Raw genomic sequence first — 20,667 nt, 5'->3', positions numbered from 1 at the left:
GAAGATTTGCGACAGACCATCCAATCAAAACTTAGAGAGCCGTCCATGTGGTGAGGCTCTCTCTAATCAAAGCTCCCAGAGCAGGGGGTAGGGTGGGGCTGGAGGGGTGCGTGAGGGCGGAGTGAAGGAGGCATCCCTAAGCACCCTCCAATCAAAGCTCCGGGGGCGGGGCAATGGGAGAACTCACCAAAGCCTATAGAGCTCTGGCAGAGGCGGGCTGAAGGATGCTTCACTCTCCAATGAAAACTTCAGAAGCTCTAAGCAGGGGAGGGGCAGGGAGGCAGTGGGCGGGAACTCTCCAATCAAAGCCTCTGGAGCTCTGGGCATGCCTGGAGACGTTAGGCCCTGACACCAAGAGGCCCAGTGGCCAATGTGGCGCCATGAGCCTTTGGTTGCGCATTTTGTGTCTTCTACTCTTCAGCCTCCAAAGGTCCAAGAGCCAGAATCCTATGCCAGTTTACAAAGATCATGATTTTATCTTTGAGTGTGTCGATGTGCACAATTTGCTACGGACGCAACTTAACCCACCAGCAGCCAATTTGCAGTACATAGTGAGTGCGGATACCGTCGTTTCTTTGTAGGCTCCAGGCCTAGTCTTTCCTAGGCAGAGGAAGCCTGGGGTGTTTGGAGTAGGAGGGCTTAGAAAACAATCTCCATCCATCCTCCACCCTCATCCCCACCTCACCAAAGATTTAACAGGCCAAAGACCTCAAGGGGATCTTGGAGATCCTCCAGGATCCACGAGTGTTTAATTTTAATGCTAATGAGCTTGAAAACATTTTTTTGACATTTAAAAATGTTTTACTATTTCTATTTTGGTATTACATATAATTGTCAAATCACACGCAATACTAAATCCATTTAGGAATTGTCATATGGTTGTGTTTCAGGAAAAATGGTTTCATCATACCATGTCTCAGGGATAGCTTTATAGATAAATTTGCACCTTAGTGTAAGAACTTATAATTCTTTTTGTTTGCTGCCTGAATTTTGAACATTTGTTTACTGATCCATGAGGCCACAAATTTTTCTTTGTTTTTTTTTTGTTTTTTTTTTTTTTTTGTCTCCTGTAAATTTCTGTGTTTTAGCTGCTAGGCCTAGTTCTTGGCTATTCTCTATAAAGTCTTAACTTTGACAATATATGAAAACAGTATTCTCATTCCAACATTCCTATTACATTAAAGCCCTTTTAAATTTATTCATAAAAATTCCCCCCAAAAAGTTATTTATAAAAAAAATAAGACTTCTTCCATTTCCTATCTTGAAGACGAAAGTCAACTGCACCCAAATTGACTTGAAAATATCAATGATAATGTGGCAAATATATTCTTATCATCATTTGTTCATCATTTGTACTTCATTTCTGTCCAGAAATCTGTCCGTTTTATATAATAAACTGATATCCAAAAATCTAAATCCCATTACCTGGCACCATCTTATACAGCAAGCCTTATTATCCTTTCCAAACTCCAGTCCTTCATTGTCAGCTACCTATTGTGAATTTATAGTTGGATTCTCTCATTTCTGATTAACTAAATATCTCATTTTAGAATTCTGAAACAATTTAAAGCATAATTAGATGTATTTTTTTTTTTTGTTTTGCAGACTTGGGATGAGGGTTTGGCAAAGACTGCCAAAGCCTGGGCAAAGAGATGTCGTCCTGGACATAATACTTATTTAGAAAAGATGAGAAAATCTCATCCTGTCTTTAATGGCCTTGGTGAAAATATATGGACTGGGCCTATATATTTGTATTCTCCAAGACTTGCTGTCAAAAGTTGGTTCAGTGAAGAGCAATTCTATGATTTTCAAACTAATACATGTTCACGTTTGTGTTCTAGTTATATTCAGGTATGTATTTTTTCATCATCTCATTGATTTAGAAATTTCTAAAAGGCCTAAATTCTTAGTAACTAGGCATAACAACTAAAGTAGATTAAATTATTTTTATAATAATTCTAATAGGGCTCAAACTATTTTTAGTATTTAAGCTTCATTTCAAAACTGTGTGGACTAAAGTCATTTGTATACAAGACCCATCTTTTTTAAAGGACATATTAAAAATTCAAGATCTTAAAAATATCATTAACCTTGTCTACATTTAAAAAAGTGAAAAGCACCCCCTGAAAAGTAATTTGTAATTAAGAATAAAAAATATCTTCCTATAATGTTGACTTTTAAACATTAGGAAAATTGTAGTCTCTATTCAGACAAATAAGTAGTTCTACTTTCTGGATTATTTTTGTAATCCAGATTGTAAATTGTAAATTATGCATTAATTATTTAGATTCAACAGGTATTGTTAAGTTTCATGATTAGGTTGTGCTATAAACAGTGTGGAGCACATAAAATTTTATGTTCAACTCTTCATAACTCTAAGCCCAACACTAGGCACTCCACCACCTAACTGCTCCATATTAAAAATTGATTTGAACTATTGCTGAATCTCAGGAGAAGTATATGCCAGCCTTATAGCTTTCTATTGCATCTAGGCCTTATTTCAGTTCTTCTTTCAAATTCATTATGCTTTGTAAGGGTAAGAAACATCTTACTCAAACATCGAATTAGCTATGTTGATCCCTATTAGAAAATGTTGGTGACTTGTTATAAAACCTACATTTCTTAAAATTTATTCAGGACCTTTATCAGCTACACCTTTCTGTTTTTGCCTTCAGCAGCTTCAGCCTCATTTTCCCAGCATAAGTATTCTCTTTACCATTGTAGACTGCAACCCAGTCATTCCTTTATTTTATATGGAATTATCTTCATATTTCCATAAGTGCTTAATAATAACATGCAAAGACTTTACAATGATTCTTTTAATATCTTGCCGATAATAGAATTGTTTTCTTGACTCAACATCTCTGAGTACTCTGACTTCTTCCTCACCATACAACCTGAGTGGTCCCAGCTTCAAAGTCTGGGGACAACCCAGTAGGTTGGCCTGGAGCATAAAAGGTCCAGAGGCAGCTAGGTGTTGCAGTGACAGAGTGCTGGGCCTGGAGTCTGGAACACTGGAGTTCAAGGCCAGCCTCAGACACTTACTCCCTGTATAAGCTAGGGCAAGTCATTTAACTTCTGTCACTTTCATTTCCTGCACTGTAAGATGGGGACAATAACAGCACTTATCTCTGTTATTTTTTAAAATGACGAAGGCTGATATTAAGAGGAAAAGTAATATTTTAATTAAGGCCATTGTTGGATTAAAAAAATATATAAGACCCCGTGCCTGATAAAAGCGATTTCAAACCGCCCACCATTTTTCTTCCCTCCACCTGACCGCTTTGTATGAAAAGCGCACCCAATCATCCCCAGGAGTTTTTATATCATTCTCTTATGTCATCACACTTCCTGTCTGCCTCCATTTTACAAGAGGAATCATGGGAAATGTAGTTTCCAAATGTCCACAGGAAGTTTGTCATTTAAAAGCTCAAATGAGCCCCAAATACCTCTAAATGGAACCCCAGAACTTATTTAAATAACACATCTCTCAGGATTGTTGTGAGGATCAGATGAAATAATATTTGTCATTAGCACAATTCCTAGAACATCATAGGCACTTAAAAAATCCTAAATCCTTTCCTTTCTCTTTCTCCCCATGTAGTCAGTGAGGATCATCCAATTTGTCCTAAGAGGGCTCTAGTCAGAGCTGTGTCTACATCACTATAGCACTGTGGAGTATAGCACTGTAGCACAGTATAGCATTTGGCCATCTCTCCACTTTGTTCTTACTATAAGATTGGCCCATCTTTTCTGGTTGCGCATATCCTCAATAAGGTCTTTTACGCTTCTTATGTGCAAGTCATCCTAGATAAGATGCCATAGCCCACTTAGACTCAGATTATTTTCCATTGGCCTTCCAGTCAACTGCAAATATGAGTCCTCTGTAATGTTGGTGTTAAAAGGAACAGCAGGTTGAAAACGCTTTAGATATATTTTGTATATACCTTTATATGCACCTGTTTGGCTCATGTTGTTAAATGTAAACTTCTTAAGAAGAAAGAGTGAGTCTTTGTGTTTGTATAACCAATGGTAGCACTATTGCTGATATTTAGTACATGCTTAAAATTATTGATTGCTTGATACAGAATTCCACGACAGGTTGGACATAACATTGTTTGGCATGTGATTATCAATATCCGGCAAGGTATAAAACAAGGAAATGTATACTTATGTACATTTGTATCATATAGAATGTCTTGTGAACACTCTAAATAGGAAAGGTTTCTTTACATGCATCTTTTCATGAGTAACACTGTACTGGTTGCATAAAATTCTGGAACACCACAGAACTCCTTAAATGAGATCTATAAGCACCTCTCTAATAATTGATACTAGAGCGGAAAAGTGCAGGAAGAATCAATCATATTGCCAAATTTATAACAGAATCAAACAAGTTGTTTATTATATTAATCCATCAGTATCTCTTTTTTATCAGTATCTCTAAATTCACTTTTCTCATCCCTTTTTTCATATTTATTTTCCATACCAGTCAAGTCTGCTGTTGCTGCACTTGCACAAGATGTTTTAATCTCATCTCTATTCTTTCATGTTTTCCTTTTCCAAATCTTTGAATGTTCTCTATTCAAAATCAATTTTAATCTATCAGTTTGATATTGAAAAAAAGGAGGAATTAGAAATGAACTTTCCTCTTTTAATTTACTCCACTCCCACAAATAGAAACATAAAAGAGAAACTTGCTCATCACCTACTTAATAAGACTAGAATAAATTTAAGTCATATAAAAATGACAAAGCCATATACTTCAAGGAAACAAAAAATAGAAAGATCCAACATATATCAACATAATATAACTGTACTTTTTTACAGTAGCAAAGAACTAGAAACATATTATATCCATTTACTGCAGAATGACTACAAAAAAATGTAATAGAATATTACTGTGCCATAAGAAAGAATGACCAGGACTAAGATGGTTAAGATGGCAATTTGAAGGTCATATAACAGCCTTTCCACACAAATATCTGGTGTTGTAGAAATTTATCCCACCACCGTGATATAGACAATTTAGATAAATGAAGTCAAAAATCCATATTTCTCCAAGTCAAGGCAGAATTTTAGATTTTATTGGAAGAGGACCAAGTCTCCCATATAAAACTGGAATCTCGCACATGTTACATAGTTGGACTCCAGTGAGCGACAAAGCCAGGCAGCAGAGACGTAGTTTATATACTAGGACAGTAACAAAGTGAATATTTCCAAACAAGGTTGATGACTTACATCATAAGACACAGCATCAAGTAGATCTTTTTTAGAAACCATTACCCAGCTGATTGGTTAGTTCATTTAGGAAAACCCATATTAGTCTAAAGATCAAATCACAAGACAATACCATTATTTAGAGAATAGTGATGACCATTACCTCACACTCATCTGATCTGGGGAGAGGATGGTTATTTCCCAATAAGGAAGGGTGTGCATACTTGCACTATATCAGGACATGATGCACCATCTCGGGACATGAAACTCAGATGGTCAGCATCATATGATAGAAGGGAAGTGCCAACTTAGGGAAGGGTTGAAAGTCCCCTTTGAAGCAGTTTTATGCTTTGGTTAGAAATCCTTATAAAAATCATGAATTCTACTAATTATAATTAAGATTATAATGGAATTATACTAATCACTTTAGAATCACAATATTGATTCTCTTTAATCTATCACTGTCATTAAAATCCAATCAAGTATAGGGCATAGGGGTCTATCTTCCAGAAACTGGAAAGGGCCCCAGATAGAATTGCGATCTATTAAATCTAAGGGAAATAAAAGTAGGCTCATCTATCCCATTCCCAACTGTCCAAAAGACAAACCAAAGCTAAAAGAAGCTGTGAAAGGAAATGCAGCATAAAAGCTAGCACAGATTCTATTAAACTGGCTGACCAAATGTGGTTAAGAGAAGAACTGTATTAAGGAAGTCAGTGAGAGTTCTTGTAATTGATCTTGAAGTCTTCAGTGCTCTGAACAGTGGATTAACTTGGGTACGGGGATTATTATAGTTGGAAGAAATAAAGAAAGAAATTAAAATGAAATTAGTTTGAGGGGAACATTGCAAGGTTAATAAATAACTTAGAAGAGAAAGTGGTTAACTAAGTAGTAGATTCCTTGTAAAGCAAAATGGGATAAACAGAACAAGGTGACTCCATGAGACAAGTAATTTTAGAATAAATTCAAAAGATTTAAAAAAGAGAGAATATAGGGGGCAACTGGGTGACTCAGTGGATTGAGAGCCAGGCCTAGAGACAGGAAGTGCTAGGTTCAAATCTGGCATCTGACACTTCCTAGCTGCATGACCCTGGGCAAGTCACTTAACCCCCATTGCCTAGCCCTTACCATTCTTCTGCCTTGGAACCAATATATAGTATTGATTCTAAGATGGGAGGTAAGAGTTTTTAAAAAAGAATATACATATGTGTGTATGGTTATTGGAGAAATATCTCCTTTTTTGTGTTCATATGATATGTAACTGCTGTCTAAATAGATTTACTACAGTGCAGAAACTGTGGAGATAAAAATCTAGGTGTTATTATTATGGCTAAAAGTGTTAGCTTGGAGGTGGGGAAGATTATCATAAATCTTCTCCTGAGCTCTAGTTGTAGGTCAGCTGTCTTCTTCAGTTTTTAATTCAGTTATTGCAAAGGGGAGTTGTATTTTATACCCTTTAAATTTTTTTTGCTTTATGTATTTTAAATTTTTAATTATTAAAGCAGTTTTCACTAGATTTTGTGGTTCATGAGTGAATGCTGATTTTTTTTTGAAAGAAAAAAAAACCCTGGAATCTTTTGGATTAAGCCAAATATAAGCCTAGACAACAATAGTTTCATATAACATTTTAAATCAGTGTTAGAGGCATATTTATTTACGATTGATCAGTCTTCACAGAGAGTTGTCAGGCTCCATAGTTTTAAGGAATCTAGAAAGCAAACATGAAGAGTAGCCTTTTTATGTTCTCAAGATCAATCCTGGCAATTATTTATGTTTAAGGACCTACGTAAAGAATGTCAGATCAAGATAGAACTGTTTTGTCAAGGAAGTTAATACAAAGACCTTTTGTAATGCTGACTATTTGGAACTTAGAACATTACCTCGAGGACCCTCTGATAGGAGAGACTTTAGCTGTTTCACCTTCTAGACAAACAGCTTTAGTAACTGTGACATGGCTAAGAACAAAATGTTTTCGTCTTCGTTCAGCAACACTCTCTTCTTTCTATTGACACACAAACACCCAAGTTTGGCACTCATTGCATGTCTGTTCACCATACAAACTGTAAGAATTAAGTTGCATGTTTTGTTTTGAAATTGCCTTCTAGGTTGTTTGGGACGCTACCTACAAAATCGGCTGTGCTGCTGCTACGTGTGCTCGTGTTGGAAACCTGACCGATGTAGTGCATTTCATATGTAACTATGTACTGAGGTAAATTATTGACACTTATTTGTTGGATATTTCTGCTTCTGTAATTTTGTCTGTCAGTGGAGATCAGAACTCCTCTTTGTTTAATAAACTCCACTGGTACAAGCCAACAAAAGTTCTCCTCTCATATTTCACCATGGTGTGGTGGTAGCCGAGGGCTCTCAAAAACGATGCCAACGCCATACAGTCTCTGCTAAGTGCTACCAGACTGAAAAGGTTTTTAATGCCTTCCTGTTGTTGTACTGAGCTACTTTTGTCCATTTTTCTTGTTCAAGAAAAATGATCAAAAGAGGACTAGACACAAAATAATTATTACCCTTATTATTGTTGTTGTTGTCGTCGTCATTTGGCTGGAGTAACTTGGTAAATTATTTAAAGATCCAGTATATTTTCTTAAGTTATTTTCCCAAATTATATAGTCCATATGGTAAAATGTTTTATAAACTTTAAAATGCTATGCCAATGAAAATGTTTTTAAAAAAGAATTCAAGGAAAGACTAGAGACATATTGATTTTTCTTTAAAAAGTAATCATTTTATGTAAATAGTAGTACCTCAAAATACTGTTTCCTAGAAACCCCTTAAATCATGGTCTTAAAGTCATAGTACTAGAAAAAAATATGAAATAAAAAATTTATTAAAGGTTCTGTTAATCAGGTATTGCTGCCAATTAATGAATCAGCATGCAGAAATAGTTGTCTGCAGATTTTATTTTGGTCCAGAGCACTTATTTGTTAGTGTGAACCATCAGTGGGCCTCAAGCATTAGCTTCAACTACCTTATATAGGATGTGGGTATCTAAGCAACTTCAAAAAATGGAATTTAAAGAGAGCAGGAGGAGATGAAGATTAAAGTATGTTATTGATGTCATTTCAATCATGTCTGACTCTTCATGACTCCATTTGAATTTTTCTTGGCAAATATCCTGGAATGGCTTGCCATTTCCTTTTCCAGCTCATTTTACAGATGAGGAAACTGAGGCAAGTGAGATTTAAAGTGACTTATTCAGGGTCACACAGCAGATATTTGTCTGAGGCCAGTTTTGAACTCTGTCAGGCCTGGCACTCTATTCACCGTCCCACCTAGCTGCCCAGATAAGAGAGTACCTGTCTGGAAACAAGTAACAATGAGGGATAAAAGGGCACCTGCCAGCTGGACCAGACAGAAGCCGGGGCTTCCTTCCCAGCCTTGATTCTGCATGTCTTGTGACCATTGAGCTTCCAGGAACAATGTCTGAAAGTTCATTGTAGAGCCTGAGGCAGCGGCCTCTTCTGGTCATAGTGTTGCTAAGAAGTCTGAGCCAGATCTTCTTTCTCAGTCTTTCTCATATCATAGTGGCAGCAAGAGACCCAAGTCAGAAATTCTCTTGGCACAAACTGTGGAGGTATTCCTAACTCTGTTTTACTATAGTTCAGACTTTAAAAGCCATAGACTAGTTGTGTACTTCTTTGTATTTTATCACTGGGTGAAGATAATTCTAATTTTGTCATTAATGTCAGTGGGAAAATAAGATTTGCCTTTTTTTTTTTTTTGGTTGGGAAGACAGCATTTTATAAACTAAAGTGTACTATGTCATTGTCAACATATGGATTTTGTACCAGAGGTTGAAGGTGGTCTAAGTCATATTTATAAGTCACATATACATAAGCCACTTTTATTTTACTATGTCATCTGTGAATGTTGGCAGATTGGTTTGAAAAAAAAAAGAAAAGAAAAATATCCAGAAAAATAGTTGCTTTGATACCTTTACTTAGTCACTATCTCCATAATAGGGGGTTATTGGTACTATTATATAAGTTTAAAAAATTCAGTCTAACTTAATGCTCTTAAAACTAATGACATATATTTGTATAGTGCTTATGGTTTGTAGGTCCCTTTATATTCTTTATTCAAGGATTTATAGAAAAACTGCCTTCTTTCCATTAAAAATAAACATGTTTCATTTATGCTTTTTATAATTATATAAAAGTCATTTCTGATAGCATATGATCCTCTAACCCTTCAGCTTGAAACTTCTCTTTTAACAAAGAAAAACAATTAAGCAAAATCATTCAATGTAGTAACTACATCTTATTTTCATAGTTGCCCACCCACCTCTCTGGACAAGTAGTAGTTATATTTTGTTATCTGTTGTCTAGGACCTTTATTGGTTTTTCACTTATTAAAATGAGTTCAGCTTTTTTTGAAAGGATGTTTTAATTTACCTCGCTGTAATCTGTTCTTTTAGCTCTGCTTTTTAAAATTCATTTCATAGAGATCTTTTTTTTTTATTTCTTTGAGTTCCTTACATTCATCGTTTCTTATAGCATAGTTACATTTGTATGATTCTTGCTTATGCAGTCTGTTCACTGATTTACTTTTCATATTTTTATCTACTACCAAATAGCTTTGCCTGGTTTCCAGCTCCATGGCTATTGAATGGCAATTACTTACACTTTTTTTTCATTCACCAATTTGTGTGACATCTGTCATGCCAGCAGACTGTCACTAGGGCAATCTGCCACACTTTCTGGATGGAGAAAAAGAACTGCTGCTTTATCACTATCTTTCTCTCATCCAATTTATTGATGGTGTGAGATTTTTGAGCCACATTTAATAGGAAGAAAGGAAGAAAGGAAAAAAGAGGGAGGAAAATGCTGCTACTCATTGTTATGCCTACTTTATTGTTTGATACTTAGATTAAATTATGAAAATAATTATGAAGTGGGGTAAGGGATGGGGCAAAGATGATTTTTTCTAGTAGCACCAAGATCTGACTGCTAAATCTGCAACAAACACTTAAAGATAAATGTTATCATCTACAAAGGGTTAAAGGAATAGCTGCCGCCCACCCAAAAAGTCAGACATTTGGTGTTTCCTCAGGCTGTCTGGTTGGTATACATGGAATTTGGGGCATTTGACCTGCAGCACATGATTGGGGACCTGTTAACAATGCCTCTAGACAATTATTAGCAAAATGATAAGGTTTGATGAAGATCCCTTCCAACTTTAAAACTTGGAATTCATGAGTGTATTTGGAGCTTTATTCCTGGCTGACTGGCTGACTCTTCTAATCTTAACATTCAGAGTTACCCATTAAGTTCTTGCTGGGCCTCAAGACAGCACCTCAGTTCCAGGGAGGAATACCCCCAGCCACCTGACTCTGAATTGATCTATCCTTCCCTTGATTCCTTTTCATCACTTTTTTTTAACAATTACCTTTCATTTTAGAATCAATAGTAAGTATTAGTTCAAGACAGAAGAGCAGCAAGGGTTAGGCAACTGAAGTTAAGTGACTTGCCCAAGATCACACAGCTATGAAGTGTCTAACATCAGATTTGAACCCAGGACCTTCTGGCTCTAGGCTTAATTCTCTATCCACTGAGTCACTTAGCTGCCCCACCTTCTATCACTGTTTAAAAATAATGTCATTTTACTAAAATTCATTCTGTTACCCTATACATTTCCACTTAGAAGCTATTACACAGCTTTTTCTATTTATTTGATTCTGTTCTGCTAATACAATTTTCTTTACCATATTATAGAAATCTGCCCCTTACCGTATATCATTCTTTGTGATCCTATATTTAGTGGGCATAGTTAATATATCTAAGTCCATTCCATTTTACTTGTCAGTAAGCAAGTTTGATTATTGTCATATTTCCTTCAAACAAGCATATACTACTTTAAAAAATGTTTTTTACTCAATTTTTAAAAATCTGCTAAAGGAAATAGCATGTATATATATGTAATATATCACAGTAAAGTTAAAAAAGCACTTTTCTTACAATTTCTTACAATTTCCTTATGAGGTCAGTAGCATAAACACTATTATTCATGAACAAAATTGAGACTCAGAAAAACATGGGATTAGAGTATAATTTGTGAAACAAATTGGAGGAAAGGTGGATTATGGCTGAGGGAGACAAAATTTCTATGTAAGTTAAAATTAGAAGAGTAAAAAATCTATTTTCATCTTAAATTATGCCACTTTGTCACTGGTACATGAAGAAAATTGGTTTTAGGATCTGTTTTCTTAGTTAAGTATTTCTTTGAATTAATTTCTTAACTAATAATTAGCATTTTATTAAGAATTAACAGCTATTTTTAAATTTTTTGCAATTTAAATTTATATGACAATCGATATCCTAATAGAATATTTTTCTGTTTTTTACAGTGGGAACACTAATAGAAGGCCTTATAAAGAAGGAAAATTTTGTACTCAATGTAACAAAGGGGATAAATGCCTGGATATGCTATGCAGTAAGATTAAGGAAATATGTTAAAAATGAAAAGAATACTATCCACAAATGTATTAGATGATAATGATGTGATTTAATAATAGTTTCTTGCCACCATGTTATTATTGTTCCACTTGTCAAAGTAGAATTATATAATGGTAGAGTCGGGAGCTACCTTAAAAGTAATTTGCTTCACCTCTACCTATATCATGCTCTATTTCATTTAACCCAGTGATGGGCAAAACTTTTAAGGAGGGGCCAAAGGAAAGGAAAGGCTCCTCTGTCATTCTGTTTCTAAGGCAACTCTTTCAAAGTTTCATTGTATTGTATCCTGCTCACTGTAGTTGTCAGACTAGGAATAATGTCACTGGGTGGATAGAACATTTCAGGGGCCGCATCTGGCCTGCCGGCTGTAGTTTGCCCATCACTGATTTAAAACGTTAATTCTCTTCCCACGAGTGATCAACCAGCAACTTTACCTAAGAATAAATATCTCACTCCCCCGTAGCCCCTTCTAGTTTTGTCAGCACTTTAGTTGTCACTTTAGTTGTGCTTCTGAATATTGAACTAAACTCGGCTTTCCCACATTCGTTCCTCGTTTTTACCTTCCGAAGCCAAACAGAATAAGTGTGAGCTTCCTTCCAGTTGTGTATGTGTATGTACACATAAAAGTGTGTGTATGTCTGTGTAAATAGACACAAACATCCGCATACATATACGTACAAAAGTGAGTGTCTAAAAACGCCTAATCTGTATATAATTGCAGTCTTCAAATGTATGGATATAGTTTTACATATGTACAAAATGTATATAAAACTACATCCACGTAATGTATACAAAACTATGTCATATATCTCCATATGGATATCCCTATATTTAAAGATTGCAGTTCTGTCAGTAGCAAAGTCTTCTCTTCTCAGGACTAAACAGATTAGTTCCCTCAGTTCTGTCCTAATTAGGAATGCTTGGACATCTTCTATTCTTCTTTAAAAAATCAGTTTTCCCTTCTTTATGATTATGTACTTAGTTTTGTCATGAGGTTGTCTTTGGTTATAAAACTTTTATCTCTTGTCTTTTGGAATATCATTTCAAACGCTTCATCTTTAGAACGGCAACTGTTAAGGATTATACCATTCTTATTAATGTTCCTTGATATTTGAGCTCCTTTTTGACTGCTAATAATATTTTTATCCTTTGAGTTAGAAGCTCTGGATTTTATTTATGATGTTTCGAGTTTTCATTTTGGTGGTTCTTTCAGGAGATAACCATTGAGTTCTTTCTGTTTTAACTTTGCCCTCTTGTTCCAAAGATGTTTGGTCAATTTTCGTTTAAAATTTCTTACAATATGGTAATCATTTTTTTCTGCTCTTAGTTATAGTCTTTTCTTTAGAGGTGGGGTATGTTTTGAGGGCTGCTTCTAACAATAACCAGCTCTGTGACCTTGTGTGAGTGAGTCTCCTTTATCTAAAATATAATAATATTTGTACTCCCTACTTCACAGTTCTGTTCTGAAGGAATTATTTAAAAAGTAGAATCTGGGCCCGTTCCCTGTGCCTTTTTGCTCCAGAGACTTTTCTCAGGAATATCTATATCAGTTTCAGATCCAGGCCACTGACCTGTAGCCCCTGTCTTTGCTCAACTACAGCATTCAAGAGCCTTTCTTAGATCAGGCCCAGAATCGCTGTCTCCCAGCTCCTGTCTAGACTCTTCCAGGCTATACTTTTACTTTCTCTGGTCTGCCATGTGGCTCTGGCCTCCTGAGCCTTCTAGGACTCAACATCTCCATGTGTTATGAGGCTGAACCTCAAGAGAAAAACTTAAATAGTCTAATCTCCTGCTTCTTTCAGTGGACTTCCCTCCAGCCATCAATATTCTGCTTGAATTCCTTTCTCAATGATTAGCATGCCATCCCCTCCCCACACCAAAAAACCCCAACAACTTTCTACATTCCAGTAATTCAAAACTCCTGGCTTTTGGACAAGCCTTATTCCCTCTCCCTTACTGCTTCTTTTTTTTAGTCCCATTTAGTCCTCAACCTTCCTCCCCATCACCACCACCGAAAAAGATCTCACTTTAAATCTATCTGCCCCTTCCACTATGTTTTTGATAATATCCACTCCCTAGTTGACCAACTGGATTTCATTCTCAAACTTTTCCTTCCCCACCACTGCCTTCTTTTTGGCTCCCATGCTAGCTTGACTCCTTCCTGACAATATGGCATCCTTGGCCACTCTTTTCAGTACTGGTTGTATTTTCACTCATATCCCCTGAATATTTCTGTTACCCATTCTCATTCCAGAATCTCTCGGTACCACCATCACTCAGTAACTTCTTATCCTTTGAAGTATTTTCAACCCCAATAGATCATCCAATTGAAATTCTGATAGCCATTATCTACCAACCCCCAGCATACATCCCTTTCTTAATGAATCCAGTGCCTCAGTAAATATTAATAGTCCTCTTCAGCCTAACTCCTGCCCTCACACTAAGGAATTTCAACATAATATTAACATTCTCTCAAACATTCTAATATCTCAGTTCCTCGGTCTTGTCAGTTCTCTTGACCTTCATTCTCTTTCATTTCACTTTTGCTAAAAATACAGATGGTCATCCTCTTGGTATTACCTCCATCCTTAAAGCATTCTGCTTTCATGTTCATGAACAGTAAAATTCCTTTATCAGATCAAAATAATTTATCATGCCATATTGTCCTTTGCTTAATTATTTCTAATCCTCTTCTTTATTCTTGTCCTGACCTCTGATTTCTCCATCCCTCAGTCCTTTCCAAGCCTACACCCCATATTGACTCCACTCTCTCTCCCTCCCTGTCTCCACCTCCTGGTGTAGAGGATGAGAAGGATGGCCCAGAGACGTGAATGTGAACAAAGTAATAGACTTTTTCTGGCTTTTAAATCAACTTGTATTTTGTTAATCAAAGCAACATTGATCTATTTGAACAAGTAACATTTAGAAGGCATTAATTGTTTAATATACAAAAGGTATATTTACTTATTTATAAATGTATTTATGAATTCATAAAACTCTTGCAATAACTCTTTGACCTGTAAGTTAAAAACTGGTTTGAGGTACCAAAAAATAAAATTGACAAACATAGAAATACCATATATATCAAGCTGGAAAGATTTATGTACTTAGACATCCTTAGTTTTCACTTACATACCCCATTACAAGTTATCTAAGAAACTGATGCAAATGAGCATGTGTACACATTCATTTTGTTACATTAAAGGATCCGTGATTTTGTGTTTGGATGCTCCTTCTGATGGAGATGGAACAAACTCTGAACCTTAGTAGATGGGTTGTATTTCTTACTATGGGCCAAAAAACCCAGATCAGACATGGAGGTGGTTAGAGGCAAATATGTAAAACTCTAGAATATACATACATACATACATACATATATATATATATATATATGAGATTTTGAATACTACACAAAGGAGGTGAGGAGCCACTTCTTTAGGGTAGTTTTAGGAAAACTTTGTTTTGATTGTGTGCAGTCTGAGAGACAAAAGATAAGGTGGTGGGTAGGATACTGGCAGGAGGAAAGATGACTATCCTAGAGTGAGATGCTAAAAATTTAAACTAGTGTAGTAACTTTGGGAATGGAAAAGAAAAGAATGTTATGAGATTATAGAAAGACCAATACATGGGGGCAGCTGGGTGGCTCAGTGGATTGAGAGCAGGCCCAGAAATGGAAGGTCCTGGGTTCAAATTTGGCCTCTGATACTTCCCAGCTGTGTGACCCTGGACAAGTCACTTAACCCCCATTGCCTAGCCCTTACTCCTCTTCTGCCTTGGAACTAAGACATAATATTGATTCTAAGATGGAAAGTGAGGGAGAGGGGGGGGGTGGGGGGGAGAAGGAGAGGGAAAGAAGGAGAGGGAGAAAGAGAGTAAACTGGTTTCCATTTGGATGTTGCAGGCAAAAAGAGAGCAGAGTAAAATGTGACTCTTCACCTTCAAGCCTGAACTACCTGAAAATAACTGTGTCGTTACAGAAAAACCTATATCTTAAAGGAAAAAAAAGTGATTGCCTTGATTTTTTATTTATTTCTTTATTTAAATCCTTACCTTACATCTTAGAATCAAAACTGTGTATTGGTTCCAAGGCAGAAGAGCAGTAAGGGCTGGGCAATGGAGGTTAAGTGACTTGCCCAGGGTCACACAGCTGGGAACTGTCTGAGGTCATATTTGAACCCAGGACCTCCCTCTCTAGCCCTGGCTCTCAATCCACTGAGCCACCCAGCTGCCCCCTGCATTGATTATTTTTAAGAAGAGGCTGCATTACCACTTTTAGGACATGTTACAGAGAAAACACTTGTTCAGATATGTGTTGAAGTAGATGACTTCTAAGATCTCTTCCAACTTAGATTTTGTAATTATAAAAATATCTTTTCCTTTAACATATTTACACACTTTTCTCTTTATGTTTCTAGGTAACAGTGACCGTGATAAAATTGCACGTATGTATTATTGTCCTCTATTTTTTTTTTATAATTTGCCCTATCTAAGTGAAAACAAGCATACAATTGTTTCTTTATTTTCAGACTATCCTTTTTGGTACCCAGAATGGGAATTTCCTCGACCAGTTATGTGTGATCTCCGATGTCTATTTTGTTTATCATTTAGAATCTTTTTATTTGTGTTGGCTGTTGTAATAGTTTTCCTATTACAGCATAAATTTCCAAATATACAGTTAGAAAAAGATATATTGTTAATTGTAACGGAAAAAGAAACAAAGCCAAAAGAATATAATCCACGATCAAATAAGACTCCCCAACAGGAAGAAACCCAAGTCTAAAGGATTGTGGAAAGGTGAGAAAAATCACTGAGCCTGAATATGAGTGAGAAAACATGTACTTAGTCACTAGTGGCTATGCTTTTCATCTCTTTTGGTGAGCTCTTTCATACTTCATATAGATAAGAAATTAGATAGTTAAAAGGAATTGGTCAATCAAATCAGCAAAAGCTTTGGTTATATTTCTGATCCATCTCATTAAAAGTATAAAAATTTCCCTGTTATTGCATTTAACACATATATTTAAATGTTTAATTAATCTCTGAATTTAATTTCATTAAAAAAATTTTAGATGAATGATAAAGTTGCCCAGTGTCTTAATATACTAATAAATAGCAAATGGGACCATTTAACTATTGGAGATGTTTAGAAAGGTTTTAAAAGACTTCAGAATAGACTACTTACCTTAGAATATTCCAGATAGTTGAGATATGCCTAATATCAATACATCTTATTGAAAGATTTGGGTAATTATGAACTGAACTTCCAGAAATCTAATTATTTTATCCTTGCCTTTGATGCTAACAGGTATTAATAATTGCCAAAAGTTTTTAAAATTGTTACTGAGGACTCCAGATATTTTTTTATAAATTTAGAAACATATAGATATAGATGAGCTTATGTAGAAAAAATATAAAGATGGAAAACTATTAGTTTACAAATAATTTTTAAATTACTTAAAAATTCAAAATGTTATGCATTAGTTAGAAATTAATGAATGGATAAGATAAGAAACCTGAAGAAGAAATGCTCAATGTAGCAGAATGTATATTTGATGGTCTTTACAACCATATTCTATCATCCTTTGCCTTTTCCCTATTTTCTATTTTAATTATAATAATAATTACAAATAATAAAATATTTTCTATTTTAAGAAAACATTTTGGCTTATGTTCTTGGGCATATTATTCTTTTATTTTTTTTAATTCTGTTTTAATGCATGGGCCAATTGGAGCTGCTTTCTTTTGTTATCATTACTTTTGCTGAGGATGAGATGAAAGTTCAAAGTTGTTTTGATTTTCATTTCTTTTGTTACTAGCAATTTTTGCAGTTTTTTACATGGTTGCTAATAGCCTTAGACCATTCATGCATTGTAGGGTGAATCATGAGATATATTTGACTTAATTCTATTTATCTTAGGTTATACCCTTGCCAGACACATTCCATTGGAAATTTTTTTCTTATCCTAACTAAATTGCAATTTTTCCCACAAAGCTTTTTAAAATCTTCATGTAATCAAAATTATCTATTTTATTTTTGTGATCTTTTTAACAGTCTTGTTTAAGAATTTTTTTATTCATAGTTTTGAAAGATATCTTCATGCATTTTCCTCCAATCAAAATGAAATAATATGGCCTTTTATATTTAAGTTAGTGATCAATTATTTGGTGTGTATGGTGCCTACATGAAATACAGTACTTACCTAGACCAATTATCCCAAACTGCTTTCAGTGTTCTCAGCAGTTTTTCTCTAATAGGTAGTTATTTATGTAGTTTGTCTTCTTGACTTTATTAAAGGATTGAGTTCACTTATTTCTGATTCTTGCTTATTTCATTTGTTCTACTGATCTGTTTTTCTGATAACTAACCTTTTTCAGTAGTGTTGATAATTGCTGTTGTTACTATTGTTCAGTCATTTTGCCATGTTTCCTTACTGAGCATTCCCTTTACAAATGAAACCACAGGTCAAGGTTGAAAACTCAAACAATGCAAAATAGGATATTTTGCACCTGTTTTCTCCTTTTTTTTCTGAATGTACATTTAAAACATAAAAATTTTAAATTCTTTTAGCTGAAGGTGCAGCAAATAGGAAATAGTGTGTGGTATGTGGAAGGAAGACTAAAGACTATTGTCATATCAGGTCAGTAAGCATTTATTAAGTACCTACTAAGGACCAGACTAGGGATAAAAAAGAAAGACAAAAATAGCCCCTGCCCTGAGAGTTTTCAATCTAATGCAAATAGTTGTGAATAAATTAAGATATACAAAGGATAGATTGGAGAATTAAAAGAAAGAAAGCATTGGCATTAAGGGGGTTCAAGAAGAGGATGAGATTTTAAGAATACGGGTTTTAGCTGGAACTTGAAAAAAAAAATCCGTGAGGCTAGGAGATGAAGATGAAAAGGGAGAGAATTCCAAGCATGGGGGACAACCAGTGAAAATGCCTGGAGTGGAGAGACAGAGTGTCTTGTGTGAGGAACGATAAAGAGGTTAATGCCGGTGGATTCCAAAGTATGTTGGGAATAGTAATGTTTAAGACTGTTAAAAAGGCAGGAAAGGTTGTGATGGGCCCTGAATGCCAGAGCAGCTTTTTAGCTCAGAGGTGACAGGAAGTCACTGCAGGGTGCTGAGCTGGGGTGACACAGAAGCGGCTTTGGAAAGATGGCACCAGAGCAGAGTCCAGCCCGACAATCACCTGCAAGGGTGGGAGGGACTGGAGGCTGGAGAGTGGTCAGGCCCAGCCAGAAGGATCCAGGAATCAGCTGCCCGAGAGATGAGATCACCAAGTGCAGTAGTATAGAGAGAGAAGAGAAGAGGGCCCAAGCCAGAGCCTAAAGGATACGGGTCACTATTCTAAATTCCCACACTTATACTTTTGGAATACTTCACATATTTCTACATCTGTAATGCTTCCTGGAAATCTTAATAGATTTATAGAAGGCTAGACCAGGGAGAGATGTTGTCCTTCATTCATTTGCCTTCTCTGTGGGCACTGTGCGAGGCACAACAATTACATAGGCAGGGTGCCACTACATCCGAGAAAGTCTTCCTACTTGACTTGAGATTTTTAACTTTTGTCAACAGAGAATTAGAATCAGCTGAATGATGTTGTGTCAAGGAGTGACATTATGAGGGAGAAAAGGGAGAGTCTCATGAGAACTGGCAGCTGCGTTGTTGCAGGAGGGAGAGGAGAGAGCCCGGGGCCAGCCCAGTGGAATGAGAGTGAAGCCCTGGGCTCCATCCTCACTTCTGGCCCTGCTGTGGCCTCTGTGGCTCTCAGTTTCCCTGCCCGCATGGGAGGCACATGAGATGACCTCAGATCCCCCAGCTTCTAAGGCTATAGCTCAGCCACCTCTGTCCTCTTATCAGAAAGGAAGCAGCTTGGTGGTATTGAGGGGTATAAATTATGATTGTACTAAACTCAATCACATTTTAAGTACCGTATAAGAAATTGTCCTTTAGGTGAGCTTCATGGAAAATACTTGGGGGAAATGGGTTTTTCACATGAGGTTGAACTCCAAGGTCCAAAGAGCAACATAATTGGAAACTATATAATTGGAGGACCTGAGTCTATGGGAAATTGAGGAAAGGAGCCCAGAACAACTTAATAACACTGAGAGAAAAAAAATAAGCCTAATACATTATAAAGTCTGCTGTAGTGAACAGAATTTCAGACAGAATTAGGACAGTCTGGATTCAAATCATGACACACGCACAATCTTGTGACAGTAAGCAAGTTATGTAACCTCTGATTCTGTTTCCCCATTTCTAACATGGGGAGTGGATCAGCACTGCACACTTATACAGGGCTATTGTGAGGCTGTAGGTCAGTGATGGCGAACCTATGGCCCGGGTGCCAAAGACAGTATGCAGAGCACTCTCCATGGGCACGAGATGGCTCCCCCACCCCAGCTGGTTACTAGAAAGGCAGAGGGTCTCGGGCAGAGCTGCTCCCTTCCCCCTCCTCCATTGTGCCTCCCCACCCCTCCGCCCCACAGCCCAATGGGAGTGCAGGGGATAAGGTGGGCGGCTCACAGGTGGCAGAGCTGGAGGGGAGCAGAGCGCTTGGTGCACTCCCCTCCCCCTTTCTACACTCACTGAGGACATTCCTCACTTTACCCACCCCTCTACCCAGTAGCCCATTGGGAGCATTTCCTCCCTCCCCTGTGTGGGGGTAAGGATGGGGGGGCACCCAGCACTCTGGGGGGGCAGCACAACACTCTGTCTGGGAAGGATATGGGGCAGGGCCTGGCATTTCGTCTCTAAAAAGTTTGCCATCACTGCTCTAGGAAACCCATGCTTATAAAGTGTTTTGTAACCTTTAAATTTCTTATTACTAAATGTAGTTATGAATGCATCCTTCTTAGAGGTAAAACCAAGTAAAAAAAACCATCCATATACACAGAACACCAAATCCTTGAGCAAACTCTGAATTGGCCCTTAAAGAACTCCAATCTGCCATTCCATTGTTTTCTTCCC

At 36.6% G+C, this 20,667-nt stretch overlaps 1 protein-coding gene across 1 annotated transcript; it reads left to right on the top strand.

Annotated features, from left to right (window-relative positions):
* The first annotated feature begins 380 nt into the window (after nt 1–380).
* Nucleotides 381–16,470, top strand: LOC123248764 (GLIPR1-like protein 2). The gene is made up of 6 exons (XM_044677627.1): nt 381–551; nt 1,606–1,851; nt 7,326–7,429; nt 11,582–11,667; nt 16,106–16,132; nt 16,217–16,470. Exons 1-6 carry the CDS (start codon nt 381–383, stop codon nt 16,468–16,470), a joined length of 888 nt encoding a protein of 295 aa, XP_044533562.1.
* The last annotated feature ends 4,197 nt before the right edge of the window (nt 16,471–20,667 follow it).

This window comes from Gracilinanus agilis, chromosome 5, assembly GCF_016433145.1.
Source record: "Gracilinanus agilis isolate LMUSP501 chromosome 5, AgileGrace, whole genome shotgun sequence".
Lineage (NCBI taxonomy): Eukaryota > Metazoa > Chordata > Mammalia > Didelphimorphia > Didelphidae > Gracilinanus > Gracilinanus agilis.
This window is presented reverse-complemented; position numbering and strand designations above follow the sequence as displayed.

Bases quoted from the DNA above. Each gene is read 5' to 3' on its own strand.
- LOC123248764 (XM_044677627.1), top strand. From the start codon at position 381: ATGAGCCTTTGGTTGCGCATTTTGTGTCTTCTACTCTTCAGCCTCCAA. The intron at 552-1,605 runs GTGAGTGCGGAT...TTTGTTTTGCAG, and splicing joins CAGCCAATTTGCAGTACATA to ACTTGGGATGAGGGTTTGGC. The intron at 1,852-7,325 runs GTATGTATTTTT...ATTGCCTTCTAG, and splicing joins TGTGTTCTAGTTATATTCAG to GTTGTTTGGGACGCTACCTA.